The sequence below is a fragment of the Gastrolobium bilobum genome, unplaced genomic scaffold (assembly GCF_033153095.1).
Source record: "Gastrolobium bilobum isolate Gb01-03AN ecotype WA unplaced genomic scaffold, APGP_CSIRO_Gbil_v1 utg5155, whole genome shotgun sequence".
NCBI lineage: Eukaryota > Viridiplantae > Streptophyta > Magnoliopsida > Fabales > Fabaceae > Gastrolobium > Gastrolobium bilobum.
Window position 1 is genome coordinate 1 of NW_026899054.1, and position 22,203 is coordinate 22,203.

The 22,203-nt window shown below is 31.8% G+C and overlaps 1 protein-coding gene across 1 annotated transcript; it reads left to right on the forward strand.

The window, feature by feature from the left end:
* Nucleotides 1-6,431: 6,431 nt before the first annotated feature.
* LOC133286644 (protein RAE1) lies at nucleotides 6,432-13,277 on the forward strand. The gene is made up of 11 exons (XM_061484081.1): nucleotides 6,432-6,533; nucleotides 6,635-6,721; nucleotides 6,864-6,941; nucleotides 7,069-7,262; nucleotides 8,271-8,412; nucleotides 9,181-9,261; nucleotides 9,671-9,799; nucleotides 9,901-9,978; nucleotides 10,471-10,542; nucleotides 11,643-11,723; nucleotides 12,950-13,277. Exons 1-11 carry the CDS (start codon nucleotides 6,486-6,488, stop codon nucleotides 12,998-13,000), a joined length of 1,041 nt encoding a protein of 346 aa, XP_061340065.1. The 5' UTR covers nucleotides 6,432-6,485; the 3' UTR covers nucleotides 13,001-13,277.
* The last annotated feature ends 8,926 nt before the right edge of the window (nucleotides 13,278-22,203 follow it).

The window sequence follows — 22,203 nt, forward strand, 5'->3', positions numbered from 1 at the left end:
CTCAAGTATATTCCTAACACTCCCACTATAAATGCTATATCAGGGCGAGTACAAACCTGGGCATACATAAGGCTTCCTACTGCCGAAGCATAAGGTACCTTTGTCATTTCTATCATCTCAAGCTTACTTTTAGGGCATTGGGCGAGACTAAACTTGTCTTCCCTAGATATGGGCGTATCTCTTGACGTAGAATCCTTCATGCCAAATCTATCCAAAATCTTTTCAATGTAGGCCTTTTGTGATAACTGTAGGATACCTTGAGCGCGACCTCGAAGTATCTGTATTCCTAAGACAAAAGATGCATCACCAAGGTCCTTCATCTCAAAAAATTTAGTGAGAAGTTTCTTGGTTTCATGCAGTAAGCCTATATCGCTACTGGCAAGTAAGATATCATCAACATATAGTATCACGAATATGAATTTACTCCCACTGAACTTGTGATACACACAATCTTCCACTAAGTTCACCTCAAATCCATAGGAGATAATAACCTGATGGAATTTGTGGTACCATTGACTAGAAGCTTGCTTAAGGCCATAGATGGACTTTTTTTAATTTGCAAACCATAGACTTTGAATCTCCCAATACAAAGTTTTCTGGTTACACCATATAAATTGTCTCATCAATGTTACCATTGAGAAACACTGTCTTTACGTCCATCTGATGTAGCTCCAAATCCAAATGAGCCACAAGTGTCATTATTGTCCTAAAAGAGTCCTTCGTAGAAATTGGAGAGAAAGTCTCTTTATAGTCTATGCCTTTTTTTTTGAGTGAAACCTCTAGCAACTAGACGTGCCTTATATCTTTTGATGTTGCCATTTGAATCCCTTTTGGTTTTAAATATCCATTTACAACCAATGGGTTTCGCACCTTTACGCAACTCAATAAGATCCCAAACGTCGTTGTCTTTCATAGATTGCATTTCATCTTTCATGGCATCAATCCATTTATGAGCATTAGAGCTTTCTAGGACTTGTTGGAAGTTGATTGAATCATCTTCCTTCAAGCTTAAAATATTTTCATGCTCTTAAGAAACACAATATAATCATCCGGAATTGCATTTCTCCTTTCTCCAGTGGATCTCCTTAATGGCACTTCTTGAGTTTGTTGAGTTTGCTTTATAGGTGGCATAGGGGGTGGTTCATTATTGTCTTGACCCAAAGCAATGTCAGGAACCAAAGCCTGTTCCATAACAATGTCATGAACAGGACCTGATTATTATTTGCTTGTTCCGTAATTGCATCTTGAATGATGACAATATTAGGAAGAGAAATATAATTTTCTTCCTCATCAAAGACAACATTCCTTATTTTATTTTCCCCCAAACTCAACATCCTCAAGGAATCTGGCATTTCTAGTCTCAAAAAAAGATCTTGTAGTGGGATTATAAAACTTAAAGTCCCGAGAGCGTTCAACATATCCAACAAAATAGCAGCTGATTGTTCTTGAATCCAACTTTCTTTCATTTGGCCTATAAGGCCTTGCTTCTGCTGGACAACCCCAAATGTGTAAATGCCTTATGCTAGGTTTCTTTCCATTCCATAGCTCATAAGGGGTTTTTGTCACTGCTTTGCTGGGAACCCTATTAAGGATATAAACTGCAGTCTTTAGTGCTTCTCCCCAAAGTGATTCTGGCAATGAAGAATGACTAAGCATACTCCTCACCATATCTTTAAGAGTCTGGTTTCGCCTTTCCGCAACACCATTCATGCTAGGTTTACCAGGCATTGTGTATTGCGGGACAATTCCATACTCCTTTAGGAAGATCGCAAAGGGCCCTGGACGTTGTTCACCTGATCCATCAGATCTACCATAGTATTCACCACCACGATCAGATCTAATGGCCTTAATTTTCTTGTCTAACTGAAGTTCAACTTCAGCTTTAAATTCTTTGAACACATCCAATGATTGCGACTTCTCTCTAATCAAATATAGGTATCCAAATGTTGAATAGTCGTCTATGAATGTGATAAAGTATTGTTGACCATTCCAAGAGGCTATAGGAAATGGTCCACAAATATCCGTATGAATCAATTCTAAGACGTCTGAAGCTCTGTTGGAACCTATTTTTCTTATGTTTGTCTGTTTCCCCTTTATGCATTCAATGCACACCTCAAAATCATCCAGATCAAGGGGTTCAAGAATTCCATCAGTCACAAGCCTCTGAATTCTCTGTTTAGAGATATGACCTAAACGCTTGTGCCACAGAACCAGTACCAACAAACTAAAGTGAGAGTCATACCCTTCCTTTCGCGCCATGCCTTGTATATGGAACACTCTTTCTTCATGTGTCCAGATTTCTTACAAAAGAAGCAGGTGAATTCCTGGTCTTACTTCTTTGGCAAAGCATCCGCATTATCCTTAGCTCTCTTTCTTTTTTGTCTTTAGAGGTTGATGACAAGTGAGCACTATCAGTCTTCTCTCGCTGTAACCTCTCTTCCTATTGCAGCAGTTAGAAATGAGCTCATTAAGAGTTCATTTTTCCTTTTGAGTGTTATAACTCACCACAAATTGACAGTATTGTGCAGGAAGAGAGATAATAACTAAGTACATGAGCAACTCAGAGGGCAGCTTTAACTTTAATGCCTTTAGTTTTCCAGCAAGATTAGACATTTCCATAATGTACTCCCTTATGTTTCCATTTCCTTTATACCTCATGTTTATAAGTTTGGACAAGGTTTGACCAATTTCAGCCTTTTCATTTCGAGCAAAGTATTGCTCGAGTTCCTTTAGAAACAACTTGGCATCAGTAGTCTCAACAATTGAGCCCCTAAACGCCTCCGGAACGCAACATTTCATGATCATCACACATGCGATTTGAGCGTTCCCACTTCTCAATTTTATACGTGTTTGGATTTTTCTGAGTGGAAGTGGGTTTCTCAGTCCTTAGCGCATTGTCGAGATCCATGCAGCCGAGAACAAGTTCCATATTCTCTTTCCACAACTTGAAATTTTCCCCATTAAGCATTGGAAGCATATTCATTTGAGCAACATAATTGGTAGCGGTAGCGAAAACTATACAGAGAACAAAAAAGATAATATACTAATAACATGTCATATCATATATATTCAAACATACATGATATAGACAAATAATCCGAAGTAAAATGAGTTTATTATAAGATACCTAGCACAACATTAATATTTAGTCTGTGGACAAAAATATCAACTTGCAAGTGGTACTCTTAATGTAGTAATCAAACATTGACAATAAGTTCTGTCAAATCATAGCCTTCCTGTGGGCCGACTATGAATTACATGGAGAATTCTTAATAATTGTCACATATTTATTATCACATGTATGTTTGTTACTTGGCCAAATAATAACCTTCCTGTGGGCCGATCACTATCCGCATAAACAATAAACATACACATGATCACATAACATATGTTATTTGGCCAAACAATAACCTTCCTGTGGGCCGATTATTATTTGCATAAATAAAATATATTTATATGACCAACCTATTTGAAATCAAATTAACCTTTATAAATTTGGCCACTGTGGCGGCTAACAAATTTATCATATTCAATTTCAAATAGAAACCTTAGGGATAATAAACACATTTAAAAATAAAATAACAACAATAAAGAAAATTATTCTTTATCAATTCTCAATGTATATAAATATACATATTGTATCATTATATCAATAACAATAAATACCTTTTCATTATAAGGCTTAAAAATTAATGCACAATCGACGCACATGTAAGTCTTTTCAAATGAAAGCTTGAAAATGATGCACACAATAAATACCTTTTCATTACAAGGCTTAAAAATTAATGCACAATCGACGCACATGTAAGCCTTTTCAAATGAAAGCTTGAAAGTGATGCACAATACCCAAAAATTTAAATTTGGCTTTTGACAAAGAATATCAAATCTAAAAGAAAATCCCAAAACCAAAGACCTTAAACATTCGGTTTCTTTCAAACTATAAGTCCAAAACATTCTAAGAGAATTCATTGTTTATTCAAAAAATTCAAACAACAAAACCTCATCGATTATAAAGCCAAAATTCTTCCAAACATTCTATCTATTTACAGATTCAAAATTTAAATAATAAACCCTTATTAAACTGTGAATCCTAGTTTTTTTTCTAAAAAATGTAGCTTTTGTTCCAAAACCAAAAAATCATCGTCAGGGAACAAAAATAACACTACATAGCTAATACAAAATACATAAGATGGAACCCACATTCAAAAAATAATAAACTTTATGCCAAAAGACAATAAAGCAAAACTTTTCATGATTAATCATATATAAAAATCACAAAACTTAATTCCCTCATAATTCAATATGACGATGGCTCTGATACCAATTGTTGGAATTTTTAATTCCTCTAAACCTTATGGTGATAACTATCACCTACAAGCCAAGATCCATCATACCAAATCATAAAGAAAAATAAGAACAACATAAAGGTGGAGGCATACCTGTCTCCATTGCAGCGGAATAACTTTGATCTTATCTCTTGGAGTTTGTAGTCTTCCTTAGTCAAATAACCCTAAAACCAAATTTCTTAGTATGTCGTCTCTCTCTTGATGGGGAAGAGAAACTAGGGTTGTTTTTTGACGTCTTGGGGACCATAACCCTTATAGTGTTTTTATCTTTATTGTTGGGCCAATAAGCTCCCATTATACCTAGTTGGCCTAACACCGGTATCCACTCATTCAGCCCATACTCACTTAGGAATCTATTTGGGAATATTTAACTGATCACTTTAATTTACCCAATATATATAAACAACACAATATAATTATTAATATAATATGTGATCCACAATAATTATTAGAAAATTATAATTTCCTAACACTTTATAACATGTATTTCTAAAATTCATATTGTATTTACTAAACAATCATTTATGTCACAAATTCTATGCTCAACTTCAATAATTATACACCTTAGTTAACTAATAAAACTTAATTTAGAGAGTACAAAAAATTTATACTAAATTAGGGAGAGTAAGCAAAATATGGACATATCTGTGCATGATTTATTTTCATGGAGACGAGTAAAAGCAATAATTTCAAATTTTACAATTGTTAAATACTTATCAGTGATTGACATTACAATACGTTAAGGCTATCCAAAAATCAGCATATAATGCAATTTAGCAAATACATGATTGATTGTTATATGGATCATCACAAAAAACCAAGCTTTTGATGCAGAATCGAATACATATTACCCATTTAATTCTTTTAGCAAATTATTTACCAATCAAATGTGAGTGAAACATGTATGGAAAGTATGCTTTTAAATCGCGCATCACCTACATGCACTATTTGTGCAAAAACCAAAATGCACTTATCATGTGTCGCGCTCTGCAAGACATGCATAAGATGCGTGCATGACTTGAACACATATTTTTTATGCGCGATTTACTTGCATTATATTGATAAATAGTTTGCCAAATAAATTAAACAGATAATATGTTTTGGATTCTGCATCAGAATGGTCAAAAGGCCAAAAAAACCAAGAAAACTATATTTAATCCCAAAACAATCATGTCCAATGATAAATAATTGGATCATAGTTCATATAATCTAAGCTTTGATATCAAATGTAAAAAATTAAAAATTAGGATTGCATGAAATTAGAACACTCAATGTTTAGGCTTACTTATTAAAGACATGATTTTATATCTCAAAAGTTGTTGTGTTTGCTTAAATATTCCTACAAGGTTTAAAAAATTAGGATATTGTTATTGGTAATTAGTGTTATTACCAATGTTACTATCATTTTATTTAACTGTTACATCGATTATGTGGATCCAACGATTACATTTATTTCTATTTTTATATGGTTATAATTTTCCATATTTAATATGAAAGCATTAAATATGAGAAATCATAACTATAGAAAGGTGAAAATAAATATAAAATATTAAATATAAGAATTCATAACCATACAAAGATGAAAATAAATATAATCATTGGATTAATATAATCGATCTAACTGTAAAATAAATTGGTAATGATATTGATAACAATACTAATTGATAATAATAATATCCTATCTCTTTATAAAAATGAGGTAAATCATAATTTATATGGAGGTATAATATAAAATTTATCTAATTAAGTGATAATTTGATTTAGATTTTTGAAAATCCATAGCATTGATTGACTCATGTGGATAATAATGACCTATCCCGTGGTATAACCATAATAAAAAAGGAGTAGGGTTAATAAGTTGGGAAAAGTGTGTATAATTTTAAAGGATGTAAAGTTGTGTCATTTTAAGAGAGAGAAAGAGATAGATAAAGGAGGAGAGAGAGTTGACAAAAAAAATAAAGGTGTGGGCCCCACCTCTTTGTGAGAGTGAAAGGATGTAAGTTGTGTAATTTTAAATGATAGACACTTTTCCCTAATAAGTTTGTATAAATCAAACTTTTCATTTCTCTCAGTCACTCACTCACCCCTTTGAACTAACCTCTCTTTCTCGCTCATTCTTCGTGTTGGGGTGTGATCAAAATGTCGACTTTCGGTGCCGCTAACACAAATCCGAACAAATCGTACGAGGTAATTTTTCTGGGTCTTGAGTCTGCAATGTTGATGCCATGTTTGGTTTCAGGGTTTATTGTTTGTCAACTAGGGTTTACATCAACCATACATTTTTGAAGGTAGCACAACCACCTGGGGATTCTGTTTCGAGTCTTTCTTTCAGTTCCAAGGCCAATTTCCTCGTGGCTACATCATGGGACAATCAGGTTTACCATCTCTCTCTTTGTTTCTTTAATTTATGACTTCATCAAATGTCAAGACACAACAAGAAACTCTTACACTAATTATCTTTTCTCAAAATTTGTCCTTTTTGTTTGTTTGTTTGATTGACAATTTGTTCCTTAATAGGTTCGGTGTTGGGAGGTAGCAAGGAATGGGACTGTTGTCACAAGTACACCCAAGGCTTCAATATCTCATGAGCAACCAGTAATGAGTTTCAATTTCAACTCATTTTGTTGAAAAAAAAAAAGAAAAAGAATTATTGGTATTGTTCTTTGAGACTAGAGTGAAATTGGTTGGACTTTTTAACTTAATGTTTCTTTTATTGTTCAAGGTTTTATGCTCCGCTTGGAAAGATGATGGAACAACAGTTTTTTCTGGAGGTTGTGACAAGCAGGTCAAGATGTGGCCGCTTACATCCGGTGGACAACCAATGACTGTTGCCATGCATGATGCTCCCATCAAAGACCTTGCATGGATACCAGAGATGAATCTTTTAGCCACTGGAAGCTGGGACAAGACCCTGAAGTATGCATCTTGATTCTCTTTCTTCATTTTTATTATAAAGAGTCCTACTTATTTTGTGTGACTATGTGAATTCAGATTATGATTACATTTACTACTGTGTCTTTTCTAGCTTATATGAGTTAGGGCCCACTAAAGAGGAACATTATTTTAGTGAGTAGACAACACTGTGTACAAAGTAACAGCACAGAACACTTATTTACCAAAAATAAAAAAAACAGCACAGAACACTTCTATTATGCAATAGCTAATGTGTATAAATCACGCAAGAAAAAAGTAACACATTCCATGGTCATTTGAAAAGTTTATGAATTGTGTTAGGGTCATAGAAACTACATATTTTCGGGTCACAATTTCCATGAACATATTGGTAAGGTGGTCTTTTTTATTTAATGTATGCTCAATTGTGATATATTATAGTGCACTTCTATTAATTGTTAGGCAGCATAATACATAGAACAACACTTATAATATTCTATCTAAAATGTATAGCTCCGAGTAGGTGGCTTCATTTGGATCAGTTTATTTTCACTTTGTTTCTGTCTTTTCATAAATTGCCCAAAGGGAAAAGTGTTAATAGATGTAATAAAGCCATTTATGTGCCTTCACCCAACATCTCAAGCCTTTGGGATAGTTGGCTTATGTCATGGTATCAAAGCCTCTGTGACCAAGTGATCAGGAGATCAATCCTTGATGCCCTCATTCTCCTAATAAAAAGTCGAATTTTGGCACATAATAAAAATGGGCAGTTGCGTTGACCACTCTTTAAACCCAAAGAGCTCTTACATGAGGGAGCGTGTTAAGAGATGTAACAAAATCATTCATGTGACTTTAGGAAGTTTATGATTGCCTCTTTGGGTGACACTGTAACAGCTGCTATGAAAAATTTTAGTATGTTGGTGAGAAAAATGCATTTACTTTTCTAATTTATTTTCTTGGTATCTATGTGGTTGATTACTTGAAGTTTTAGCCACTTTATAAATTATTTTATGCTTTATTTCTTTACTTTAGATATTGGGATACTAGGCAGTCAAACCCGGTGCATACTCAGCAACTCCCTGAACGTTGTTATTCAATGACAGTGAAACATCCTCTGATGGTTGTGGGAACTGCAGATAGAAATCTGATTGTCTTCAATTTGCAGAATCCTCAGGTGATATTTTATTCTTTCTAAAATAATTTTATTGTTGTTGTGTTGCTTGTAGGCCTTGTAAGCAATAGGTTGGTGTCATAATATAAATTACGATTTGGATATCAAACTATGTTTTTGTTACAATCCCTTGATTTTCTTAACAATTACCACTTGCACTTCCAAAGTGCACAGTGGACTTTATAGGAATTCGATCCAGATCATCTGAACCTTACTCAGTGGTATCGCACCTTAGGAAAAATCCTAAAGATTACTTAAATTATTCTCTACAAGGAATGCATTATGAAAAATTTAGCTCAGTGCTCTAACTGTCTTGATTACTGCATTTTTTTTTTAATTTGGCAAGTAAAATATTATTACATATTTACAGTTACACTGTGGGGGTTTCATCTTATTCTTTAAGGAGCCGGCAAATAAGAGAAAATATGGCATCTATCATTTAGTTGGTTATTAGAGAGAATTGAGAAAATGTAAAATGAACTCATGGACATGCAACCCACATGGAATACGAGTGTTCTCCTTAACCACTATTCTTTTGTTTTTTCTATTACAGTTTTGTGTGTCTGTTAAAAACTGTTTTGTTCTTTATCTAAGTTTACTTGTCACATGATTTATTTATATCTAACCTTTTTAACTGTTTCTGGTTTTCCATCATTTTGATGAGGAAAAATTAAGAATCACCAATTTCCCAATAATATTTGAGTAGCAATTGACTTAAATAAATGTCAATATTATATGTTTTTCTTCTAATTTGTGTTGAAATCCCAACAGGCTGAGTACAAAAGAATTATATCGCCCCTGAAATATCAGACAAGATGTGTTGCTGCTTTTCCAGATCAGCAAGGTTTTTTGGTATGTTTTCACTCCTCACTTACATCCAAATGCCCTTATAGAAGTCTTAATTGTTATCCTTTTATTTTATTCAATTTTATTACCGCTATGACTTGGGGCACTTTCTATATTTGATTTGGGGCTCATATGTCCATGCTGTTAAGAGCCTCTACAGCTTGAGGATACTCTGCTGGTACATGTGCATTAAGCATTTAGCCATCTGGGTTGTCAATGCATCATTTGCTAGGATTTTGTATTGAACCTATCAGTTATCACTGTATGCTATTTGTTGTTTTCTTGGTGATATTATTATCACTGTTGGTCAATTGGTCAAATCCTTACTGTATATTCACTGAGAACATCACTATTTGGCCTCCAAAAATTTAAATTGCCGACATTATTGAGTATTGACTATACTGTTTCTCTGTAGATTGGCTCAATAGAAGGACGGGTTGGAGTGCATCACCTGGATGATGCACAACAAAGCAAAAATTTTACTTTTAAATGTCACAGAGAGAATAATGAGATATATTCAGTCAACTCCTTAAATTTCCATCCGGTAATACACCATTTAATGTCAAAATTAATTAAGTTTCATTTTGAAAGTTGTGGAATTAAAATTCTTTTATGTAAGATCTTATTTGATGTCTTTGCATTCAGATACATCACACTTTTGCAACTGCTGGATCTGATGGTGCTTTTAATTTCTGGGATAAGGACAGTAAACAGAGACTCAAGGTTCCTATTTTCTCTAAAACTCTCCTTCCCACGCTTCCTTTCTATGTGAAATTGATTTTTGAAATTTCCAAAATACACTTCTGTAATTTTTTTTCTTCTAGTGTAAAAGTTTTTGCATCTTTGTTTCATAGTAGGATCTATCTATAATTCTGTATGTATGGCTGAACACAGACATGTGTAGTCACCAACAAGATATTTTTGTTGTTACTTTCCTTTCTATCTATTATTTTTATCAGGGTGGGGCCATGGGAGCACTTAGTCTCTAATATACCTGTTATCACTTACAGGAAAATGGAAGAATGAATCCCTTTCAATATCAGATTTGGGTGTTTGTGTTTCTTTTTGTGTTCTTAGAGCCCTGATTACTGTAATGTTCATGTATCAAGATCTTGAAAGTGACATATTGTCTTCTATCCACCTTCAGTTATCTTTTTGAATTTTGATGTATTTGTTGTTATTGTCATTTTACTTACATATTCATGCTTTTTGCAGGCCATGCAAAGGTGTAGTCAGCCCATACCTTGCAGTGCATTCAATAATGATGGTTCCATATATGCTTATGCGGTATTTTCCCATATTGCAGTTTTTACAAACCTTCGTTATTTACTTTCTATGCAGTTTTAGATATTTTTGCTTCTCTGTTTCATATTTCATTCTTTTCCTTGAATAAGGAAACCTACATTTGTTGCTGTTAAGATCCGTATGATATGCATATTTTGCCTCTTTAATTTAAGTCTCTCCATGTCTTGCACTGTAGCACATTACACCCATGCTTTGTGCATGCATGAAAAATATCAAATATACAAACATGTAATAAGATATCCAACTGTCCTCTGTTTCTGATGTTAAATATTATACTGTGGGGGAAAACATTTTATGATGCTTCTCAAAATGTTGAGTTACATATTTACACTATAATCAAATAACCAAGTAAAGAAATCGTATTTATAGGCTCACAGTTTCAAGTTATATAACTGAATCATCTGAGTAATTTCAAAATCTTGCCTCATACATATCAATGTGGCCCCATTTTGGGGAAACGTCATGCTTGTTATCTTTATTCCTCAAATGGATTCTCAACCCCCTACTGTCCACCTCATGGAGCTTGTCATAGTCAATTTTTTTTATTGATTAGAGGAGATTGAGAGTTAGTTATGATGCTCCCTAGAAGGCACACTCAAATATGCTTAATTCAGTCCTTGAATTTAAATTAATAAACTGAATGTTGAATGCTTATAATTCATATCATTTTTTTAAGCCAAGAAATTATGAATGCTACTAAAATCGATGTTGCAGAAGGATGAGATATTGACATGTATTGAAAATGCTAAATTGACAAATTTAAACATTGAAGGACTTCGTTGAGAATCCAAGCATCTTTGAACAGTTAATTATAATTGAAAGCAGAGTATGAAATGAGTTGCCTAAAACCCATCTGCCACTCAGATAATATGTTTGGTGATAAACTTAAAGTTTTATGCTTATACAGTGTAGGTTGGGATTAATTGATTTCAGTCAAGCGAATAAATTTGTAATTTATGTTCTCCTTGAACTTGTTTCAAAAGTAATTAAACAAAATTTGCTTGTTTTTTGCGGACATGTTGATATGACCCTTCCATTCAATTACCAGTAATTTGGTTCTGAAACCGTATGCATGTCTGTAGGTCTGCTATGATTGGAGCAAGGGTGCAGAAAATCACAATCCAGCCACAGCGAAGAGCTACATATATTTGCACTCACCACAGGTTCAATTGTGCATACATACATATGTTTTTAAATAGTTGAATAATGAACATATTTAACAATTCATTGGATGGATGACACTGAGTAGGGGTGTCAATATAGGTTTTGACACGCGGGTCGACCCGCGACACGACACGAAAATTCGTGTCGTATTCGTGTTGGGAAAAATGACACGTAAAAAATTCGTGTCGTGTTCGTGTTGATGTATTCGTGTTCGTGTCGACCCGTATTTTTTAAAAATTGTTTTATTTTTAATTCTTTATTATTATTTTTTTAATTTTTTAAAATTTTGATCCATTTTTTTAAATTTTTTTTGTCAATTACCGTTTTGACCCCTATTTTGCGTGTTATTCGTGTCGTGTCGTGTCAACCCGCAAAAAATTCGTGTCGTGTTAGTGTTGATGTACTCGTGTCGTGTCGAATTCGTGTCGTGTCAAATTTGTGTCGTGTCAACCCGTTTTGACACCCCTAACACTGAGTGAAAATAAAGGAATGAATTAATGAAACAAAATGGCAAGGACAATAATTTTAATCTTTCATTTGGTGTATATATCTTAACAAAAAAGAAGAAGAAAAGAATAATGACTAAATAATGATATGCTTGTTCATAAGATGTTATTGTACTCTCTAGTCTTTTGATCTTCCAAATCTGATTGACTGGCTTTTAAGAGGATAATCACCACCCCACCCAAAAATGAAAAAGAAAAAGCATGGGGATGCTTCATTTGCTTTAGTTTTTGCTTCATTTGATTAGTTTAACATAATGCATTCATGGAAGGTATTGACTAGTTTATTCTCATATTGTTTCTGTTACGCATCAAATGCATAGACTGCATATTTGGAGGGTATATACAAGAAGGAATAAAAGAAAGGAATTAAAAGAGGTGTGAACAGAGTTAGTTAGGGAATTTGTTAGTTTGTTGGCTGTGGACATCAGTATCTAGAGGGGGTATAAATAGTGAGGCAGGGGCCTCACTCACAGGGGAATATCTTGTTAAGTTTTGACTGGTGAATGAGTTCCTCGTTGTAAAGAGGTAGTTTGCTTTGGCAAGAGTTTTCCTCTTGTGATTCTTTGGTTCCATATGAATAATACCAGATCTTTCTCTATTACTTTTGGCTCTGTTCTTTCTGTTTATCGCTCATGTAACAGTTTTCTTCCCATTTTATATATGCAACAAGCTTTAGAGTTTAGGAGTAACCTCTTTTTTTTTTTTTTCCATGTGAGCAGGAGTCTGAGGTTAAAGGTAAGCCACGTACGGGAGCAACGGGTAGAAAGTGAAACTTCGTGTTAAAGGTTCCTGGTGTTTTGGTGCATTCATAGAAGGGCTTTGATACTCTGGAATCAACAGATCGGCCATTTAATGTTTTGGTGCAACAGCTAAAATGAAAAGATTGTAACTAGTACTTTGGTTTTTCATTTTAAATTTTTTTTTCTTAGGTTTGCCCATTTTTATACTCTGCCGGTGTATTGGTATGGTTTAAGCTGCTGCTCTTTGATCCCATGTACAGATTCAAATGATGCTCTGATATCTTTTACAATTCATGTTGATGGATCATGATGGATTCTTTGTTTCATACACAAAGAAGCAATGAAGGAGGCTTGCCTCTTCATTTCTTGATCCCAATGTCATCATCGTTTAATGATAACATGATATGTACCTGTCCTGTATGTATTCGATCATTTGTAGTAAACATTAACAACCTTTGAAGCTGTGTCAATGTTTGGCAAAAAATCGGTAATTTAGTACATATAATTCCTGATAGGATCTTTAAACCCCAAGTGACCGAAGTGTGTAACATTTGCTATGTCTTCTAAGTTTTGAAGTTTAGCATGTGATGTGAGCCCCACCCAAGTTGAAATGACTAGTACCCTTGACTTTAAATATCAAGTGTGGCCCACTAGAAGTTCTTATATAATAGGGCTAACTAAAATTTTAATGCGTGCATAGATGGAGGATAATCAAAGTGGAACATATAATGCCAAGAAAAGTTTTTCCTCGTTGAAAATGATCACTGCTTTCGATTTCTATGATTCTAACAGCACGCCTGTTCTTTAACTTAGTCGCTGGTTTGCTAGCACTCAAACCACTTTATGTTCATCTAGAACTAAAAGTGAAATATAAAATAAAATTAAAAGAAATTTAATAAAAGGAGAAAATTTTCTTCAGTTAGTACGGACAATTCAATGCATAATCTATTAAGGAAAAAAAAAATCAAGCTCACTATTTATTCTACTTACTCTTTTATGATTAATGTCAAATAAGTACTGCTGAAGTAGTAAAGTTTTACTCCCAGATATTATGGTCAACCTTAAGTTTCTTAATAAAATTCCTCTATTCTACTCCCCCAAAACAAATATATATATATATATATATATATATATATATATATATATATATATATATATATATATATATATATATATATATATATATATATATATATATATATATAAAAGATCAGGATTATTTTATACCGGTATAAGACTAATGAGTCTTACACCACATCTCAACTGTTGATTTTCGTAAATTCAACGGTTATAATTTAGGTAGTCATATGAATTAATTAATATTAATTAATCATTAATTACACTACAAATACTAACCGATGATTTTCGTCTATCAACGATTAAGATGTGGTGTAAAACTTGTTAATTTTACACTGGTGTAAAAAGAATTTGTCCCGTATATATATATATATATATGTGTGTATGTGTAATAAATTTTCATTGGATCATCCTAAACGTGCATACAAATTATTCATTCAAACAATATTAATATTATAGGTTACTTTTCTAAATTGGATTAACACTAAATTTACCAATAAAATTAGCACGAAAGTTCTAAGTTTCCTTTCTTTGTGTGGGGAAGATGATTAAAAATCATTTCGCCTCACAATTATCATAATTATGTGGATTTTTTTTAGTTAATTGAGTTTACAAAGATAGGTGGACCGACCGATATAAATCTTGCATAATAATTCATGAAGAGTCTTAGTAAAGATTCGGCAATTTCCACTATCCTTAACCCCCCAACACGAACAGAGGCTTATACATCTTATTTATTTAGAAGCTATGAACACTAATTAAGACACACTAACCATAAAGGGCTATTTGCCGGTCTTCATAGTACAGTGTATAGTGATACCTCTTATTCAGTAACAGAAGGGCTGTCTTTAATTTTTTAGAAAAACTTTGTTTAAACCGAATTTGTCTTAAAGTATATAAATAAAAGTATATATTTGAGAAATAAAAGATAAATATATTTTTACTTACTCACTTTAGAAATAAATTTCCTTTAAAGGAGTGTTATCTTAACTATTGTTATTTCAATAAGATATATTTGAGAACAACTTTTCAATAGCAATTGATTCACTTGGTCCACTTTACACTCATGACAACTACATAATTTGAGTTTGAATTTGGGAATCCTTTATTGATAGAAAATTTGTCATTCTATTGCAAGTTAGGTGATTCTCTTTAGTATAAAATGAAGGAAACGATCCCTCTCCTTAAACTTTTCCATCAACCAAATGAAAAAAGAAATTGAGAGCAACTAAGAACATGGATTTGGAGGTTAAATTGAAAAGTCTCTCCATTGTAGTTTATTACTATAAATAGTATTGGAAAAATAATTTCTTATGCATGCCCCTCTCCTCACTCCATCGCTATATTGGATGTTTTTCACAATACAAGGTTGCTTAAATAGTTAATTTCATAATCATAAAAAGTATATAATCATTGTACTATTTGTAAGAATCATAATTGAGAGGATTGAAAGGAGTAAGAGAGTGAAAGTGATAAACTGCAATTAAATGCTTTGCTAAGGAGTTGGAGTAGTCTTTGGTTAACAAAAGCCATTGACAATTGATTCTTGGAATTTGGCACCACCATTCCCATTTTCTCTAACTAATTCTTTAGGTTATTGTATTATTCATTAGAATATAAGTAATTATTATCATTTACATCTTGTACTACATATGCTGGTTCACCAGGCAGGTGCTGGTCTATTAGTGATTAAAAATTACATGCATTGACACAATTGGAAGCCTAGGAGACCTCATCATTTATGAATGTTGTTCGATCCTATGATACTATTAAAATTGTAATTATTATTCATTATTAGTAATGCTAGGTATTTGCTTGTATTGATGCAATTCGATCGATATACAAAATAATGCATTAATCAGTTGCATTACAAATGGAAGAGCCTTATAGCGTTATTATTGCGACAATAATAAATACATAAGATCAAAAGGGGTTGGATAGTGCACGTGTTCTGTTCATTCAACAGCCATGATACTTCATAAAATATAAATAAAAAAAAGTCAATTAAATACGAAGATACATTACGCAGATGATAAGGACAAACAGTTGTAGCTATCTTGCAAAACATATGTCCCTTAGATATAGCAAGTGACTATAAAAAAGACTGAAGTTGGAAAAACATCATTTTATGGAATGGCTCATTTGTACTAAACACTTTCTAATTTGTGCGTATAACTTATCATTAGGTTGATACTCTTTTGCCTTTTTTTTTGTTTTAATTTTTTTTTTCTGGTTTGCATTCTTCGTTTAAAAAACTATGAGAGACATATGTCACATAAAGCATGTATATAATTCAAAGCCCCGCTGCATAAAACCTATTAAGTCCACATCTATTTAAATTTTTTTATGTAAAAATTGTCTTCTTGTTGATTTTTTTATTAGCAGAAAGTATGGATACATACACGATATATATGAATATATATAACTACCATATTTGACTTATAAAGCACAATTGAATTAAAATATAATGTATAAAAATAATATAAAACTAAATACTATATTAGAATATATATATATAGGTGTTTCATAAATTAATATTAATTATATTATATATACTAAATATTATTATTTATCTAATTATTATAATATTTCACTCGTACCCTACGGAAACTCAAAATAATTTAAAAATATAAGCTAGAAGTATATTAAAATTTAAAAAAATTTGAAAATTATTCAAAATATAATATATGTATGGTATTGGTGCATAAATCGTTTTGAAGTGTAAGTACTATTTTAAATAAGAAGAAATTTTTCATTTTTCAGTTCCTTTTTTAATGAAGGCAAGATTTAATTTTATGATGAATTGTAATTATTACTTTAGATTTTTAACTTGGATATATAAAAGTATATGATCAAAGTATTTAATCATTTTTAGATTTAATTTGAAGGAATTGAAAGTTTTCATTTAGTATTAGTAGTATAAAAAATCTCATAGAAATATAACATAAAACCAAATGGTGGTAGCTCAGTTGGCGCATGGGAGTTAAGCAGGTGGGGATGAGAGCATGTGTTCGAATCTTCTCAGTACCACTTTTGGGAGGAGTTTAAAACCTTAATCCTGGACCCACCCTGAATCGGATTAGTTGTGAAGCAATGAACCGATTGGAATATTTTCAAAAAAGAAATATAACATAAATAAATAGATAATCTATACTTGAAATTTATAAGTATTGGTGTCAATCATGTTACAAATTTGTTAAATTAATATGATGTATATTACTTTACAATTTCAATTAACTCATCCACATTAATTTTGGGAAATTCCATTATTAAAAAAACACATAACTAAATCGCAGTACAATAAGATACTAGTAATTGCAAATAAGACCGTAAAAAAAGTAAATGCAAAATACTAGGCGCTGAGTATACAAATTTCAGAAATGAAAACTGCATATATATATATATATATATATATATATATATATATATATATATATATATATCTGGATAATTATCATGTTTAATAGAATTAATCATTTAGAACCATTAACTACTTGTTCATTGGATTAAACATTTTGGAAAATTGAAATTAATAGAAAGCACAGAGTCGATCTGTTTTTTCTTTCTTAATTTCTTTATGGAAAAAATGCACGATACACCAAATCATGATCAGAAGTTGTGTTTTGCTCTTAATTAATCATGCCAGTTAAAAGTAATGTTAATCATATACTTGCTAGATTTTTATGATTCATTTTTTAGAATTAATATTGATAAAATGTATGATGGTATTGTATGTAGATAACATGTACGTATTCTCTGCCTTATGCCGGCTTTCTCTTGTAAACCTAATTTTTAATGTTTTTAATAATGAGAGTAAATGATGGAATAAAGTTTAACGTTCAGCATTTACCATGTCAACGATAGAAAGACACAAGTAAGAGATGACTTTGATATATTTGGCTCCAAAACTAGTTTATCCAGCTAATTATATTATAATGTCCTTTCATTCTTCTTAAGAGACCCCATCACTCTCTGAGAGGCGTAAGCAGAATAACTTAGAATATTTATAGTCTTTTTAGAACCAACTATTTTATTATTTGTTTTTGGAAAAGGACTGATACTACCTGCCTGCATAAAACAAAAAACAAAAAAAGAATATAAAGTTTTTCTTTATTTTAAACAAATTACTTTGAAATATTTATTATTAGATTAGTTAGACATAGATGTTAAATCCATTTAAAAATTTACATACAAATGTACGTCATAGAATATACGAAGATCATTATAAAATTATACACCCACGAAGACGTACGGTTTTTATGGAAGTTCATTGTAGTTATTACTTATTACTATACTTTTTGGAGGACCTAAAAGGCCAAATATTTTTCTTTTCTTGTTTTTATTTATAATTTGGACCGCAAAAAGGTATATAACCAATTTTCGTAAATCCTATTTTAGTTGGATTTAATAAGATTAATTCGAGATTCTTTTTATTTATTTTTTCTGAACAAACAGTCAATTTTAAAATTATAAAATATCCAATGCTCAAATACTAAAATTTTGTCCCAACTCCCAAAAATAATGCGATTTTTTTTTTTTCTATCTTCAACATTTAGCTTCATATAGTGATTGTATTGTTGTAACTTGTCAACAGTTAATGATCCGAGTCTTAATCACCAAAAAGAAATTATATCAATAATTTTTTACTTTAATTAATTTCATGAAAAAGTGTAACTATTTTTTATATTTATATATCAAAAATATGAAAATCATTATAAAAATTTTCAAAAAATTAAAATGATATACCATCCAGATTTTTGTTTGCTGTTACTTTTAGAGGAAAGGAAAAAAAAACTATATTAAATTAACTTACAATTTTTTTTAAAAAAAAACATGATGTCCATCTCACATGTAAACTCTTATGGGTAGACATAATATAATGAATAATGATAATCACATACATCACTTCGTATTTATATATTTTTGAAAATTTAATTACAATCGATTTCACTTTATTTTTTTATATGCTCACAATTTAATTATATAACCTCAGACAAATGTAAATCAATATGTCTAATGCTTTTCTACACCAAGCATTATTATAATGTAAAATAGCACCTTATAGCTTCAAGTTTCACACAACGTGCATTTTATGGAGTAGATGAGCCTTATATTTTGTTGGGGGTAGCAAGACCCAACTTGGTTGGCATGTGAGGCTGACCTAAGCTTTTGAGAGAACGAGGGAAAACAGGACGGGTAACCCATTAATTCATGTCAAAATCAATGTTTGCTAACTTGGAATATTGCCTAATGCAACAAAATAATAGGAGGTCAAAAATAGCAGCTACTATCCTACAAGACCCCAAACCACACACCCTAAAAAAAAAAAAATAGAGGAGGGGCTTTAAAATTACATAAAAGGAATGACATATGCACACAATATATATATATATATATATATATATATATATATATATATATATATATATATAAACCTCGTTTACATAAAACCAATGATTAAAAAAATTTAATCCTTCACTTTACACCTTGTTGGAGGTTATGAGTTTGAGAGAGAATGGTTTATAGGTGTTTGACGTATTACACCAAGAGACATCAAGTTTTGCAATGCTCAACAGTGTTATCTCCAGCTTAAGAAACCCTAGAGATAATACAAGCTATTGGACTTCACCCCATATAGACTCAAATAACCATACTTTCAACTATTAGAGTTATACATGAACATACTATTGAATTATATTATTAATGTATCCAAACACACCTTAGCCCAAAACTTCTCAATTACTTATATCATGTGTGCGAAAAGATTCCTTACATCACACATGAATTTGTGTCTTCACCTTGCATTGTGGCATATGGGAAGGTTTCCCAAGTTAAGGAAACTGTGAAGTGAGCCACGTAGCTATGTCCACTAACATCTTCAATAATAGACAAACATGCTTACTTCCTCTTTTAGACTTGTCGTCATATAAAAAATCAGGGATGATTCTCACATGGATATCCTTATTGTCTATCTTAGTAACAGCCAATTGCATGCTGATTTTTGGAAACACCATGTCCAGTATACGCAAATAGATGACAAGTATGTGGCAATTAAATTGAGTTCAACAGTTAGCAGAGTGTAAATTTGGGTTTAGTATTGTACCAAATACTTCATGATATTATACTACATAGTATAGAATAATGAAACTATTTATAGATGAGGAATGAAGGTTTTAGTAGAGCTGGCAAAATGGGCCGAGCCCGCCCCGCCCGCCAAACGGGGCGGGGCGGGCTGAGTTTTCTAAACCCGCCAGCTCGCCCGGGCTGATATTTTTTTTTTTTAATTTTTAGTGTAAAATGTGACGGGCTTGGCGGACAGAGATATCTAGCCCACCTTCAATGGCGGGGCGGGGCGGGCCAGCCCGCTTTTTGGCGGGCAGGGGCTTGGCGGGCAGGGGCTGGGCGGGGCGGGCAGCCCGCTTTGCCACCTCTAGGTTTTAGTAACAACTATGAACTGCTGAGTATATATTATTAGGGCTTTATACCTCTGCTGTCATGTAGAGGATCATATTTTGCAGCAGGGAGAAGAAAATGTGGGATCCATCATCTTTTAAGAAAAATAAAAATAAAAATAATATGAGATACATTGTTATGAGTTTATGGCTGTAAAAATAAAAAGTCTTACATCTTATTTCAATCATTGATTTCAATCCATTTAACGGTTATATTTTAGTCTTACTCTATGGTCAAAAGATCTTTCCTCATGCTATTAATTTAGTCTCTAATTTTTTTTTTCTTTTTTCCATCTATTTAAGTTTAAAATTATTAAGTCAAAAGATGACATAATGTAAATTTATACAACTTTAAAAGCTTATATGTAACTTCAAAAGATGACGCCACACAAATTTATGCAACTTTAAAGTTCTTTATGTGACTTTGAAATAGCTTTTATGTAACTTTAAAATTCTTTATATAACTTTTATGTTACTCTTCACATACTCTTTTTTTTTTTTTTTTGATACAAGTGAGAATTGAACACATAACTTAATACAATCTATCCAAATCTCTCACCACTAGACCAAATTTAGTGGCTTACTCTTCACATACTCTAAAGTCATAGTATGGTACACTCCATATCACCTCCACAAAATAGCTTAATTTTAGCTTCTTATTTTTTGTGCACTCATAATTTGAGACGTATTAACAATTTTATCTCTTACACATATAAAAAAATATAGGGGACCATGCGGGGTCATATAAGAAGGAAAGAGAGAGAGAGAAAATGGATCTTTATATATATATATATATATATATATATATATATATATATATATATATATATATATAGTGGTGAGAATTGAACACACAACCTAATACAAACTACTTAAACACTTCACCACTAGACCAATCCTATTGCTTTAAGCCCCACATATTTTTACGTATGTATAGGAGATAATTTTATCTCATACAACGTGAGAGGCATGAAACCCTTGAAAGAAAGTTCATGTGATATATATGATAAAATAATTATAATCTATGAAATTACTAGAACTAAAAGACACCAAACGAGAATGAAGGGAGATCAAAATATGTGTAATATTTTTTTTTTTGAATATATATAAGTGTATCTATATGAGATTTTGGTCAAAGGAGATTATTTTAGCCTAATTAGTTAAATTAGACATATTATATCATCTTCGAATGTTACAAAATTAGTTTTAAAAATTAACATTATTAAACTCAAATGAATGAAAAAAAAATTAAAAAATCTCAAATGTTAAGAGCTAATTTAATAAAATGTATATATAAAAACACAATTGATAAAAGATATATTTTTCAAACACCAAGGTTAAATTTTAGTCTGCAAACAAGGAGAATATCTTTGGTATTACAGATCTATCGAAAATTTGGTGCATCTTCCACTTATATTGTGACATGTATTTTACTTTATATCAAATCACTATCTGTCTTAATTTTGAAATAAATTATTTATTATTAATTTAACAAAAATAAAATACATCTCACAATATAAATAAGAGATGCACCGAGTTTACAGTGGATCCGTATCATCAAAAAATTTCCGCAAACAAGATGGTGAAACATATGCGTGGGCCATTTATAAATTGATAAGAGTAGGACGCTGCCAAAAAGACCCTTATATAAATTTAGGTGAGCTCCTCCTTCTTCACATCACTTCACTTCAGTCACCTTTCCTA

What these genes read in the sequence shown, in the direction of transcription:
- LOC133286644 (XM_061484081.1), top strand. Translation starts at nt 6,486, where the DNA reads ATGTCGACTTTCGGTGCCGCTAACACAAATCCGAACAAATCGTACGAG. An exon ending in GTTCCATATATGCTTATGCG is followed by an intron (nt 10,543 to 11,642) that starts GTATTTTCCCAT and finishes GCATGTCTGTAG; the next exon opens with GTCTGCTATGATTGGAGCAA. An exon ending in TATATTTGCACTCACCACAG is followed by an intron (nt 11,724 to 12,949) that starts GTTCAATTGTGC and finishes CCATGTGAGCAG; the next exon opens with GAGTCTGAGGTTAAAGGTAA.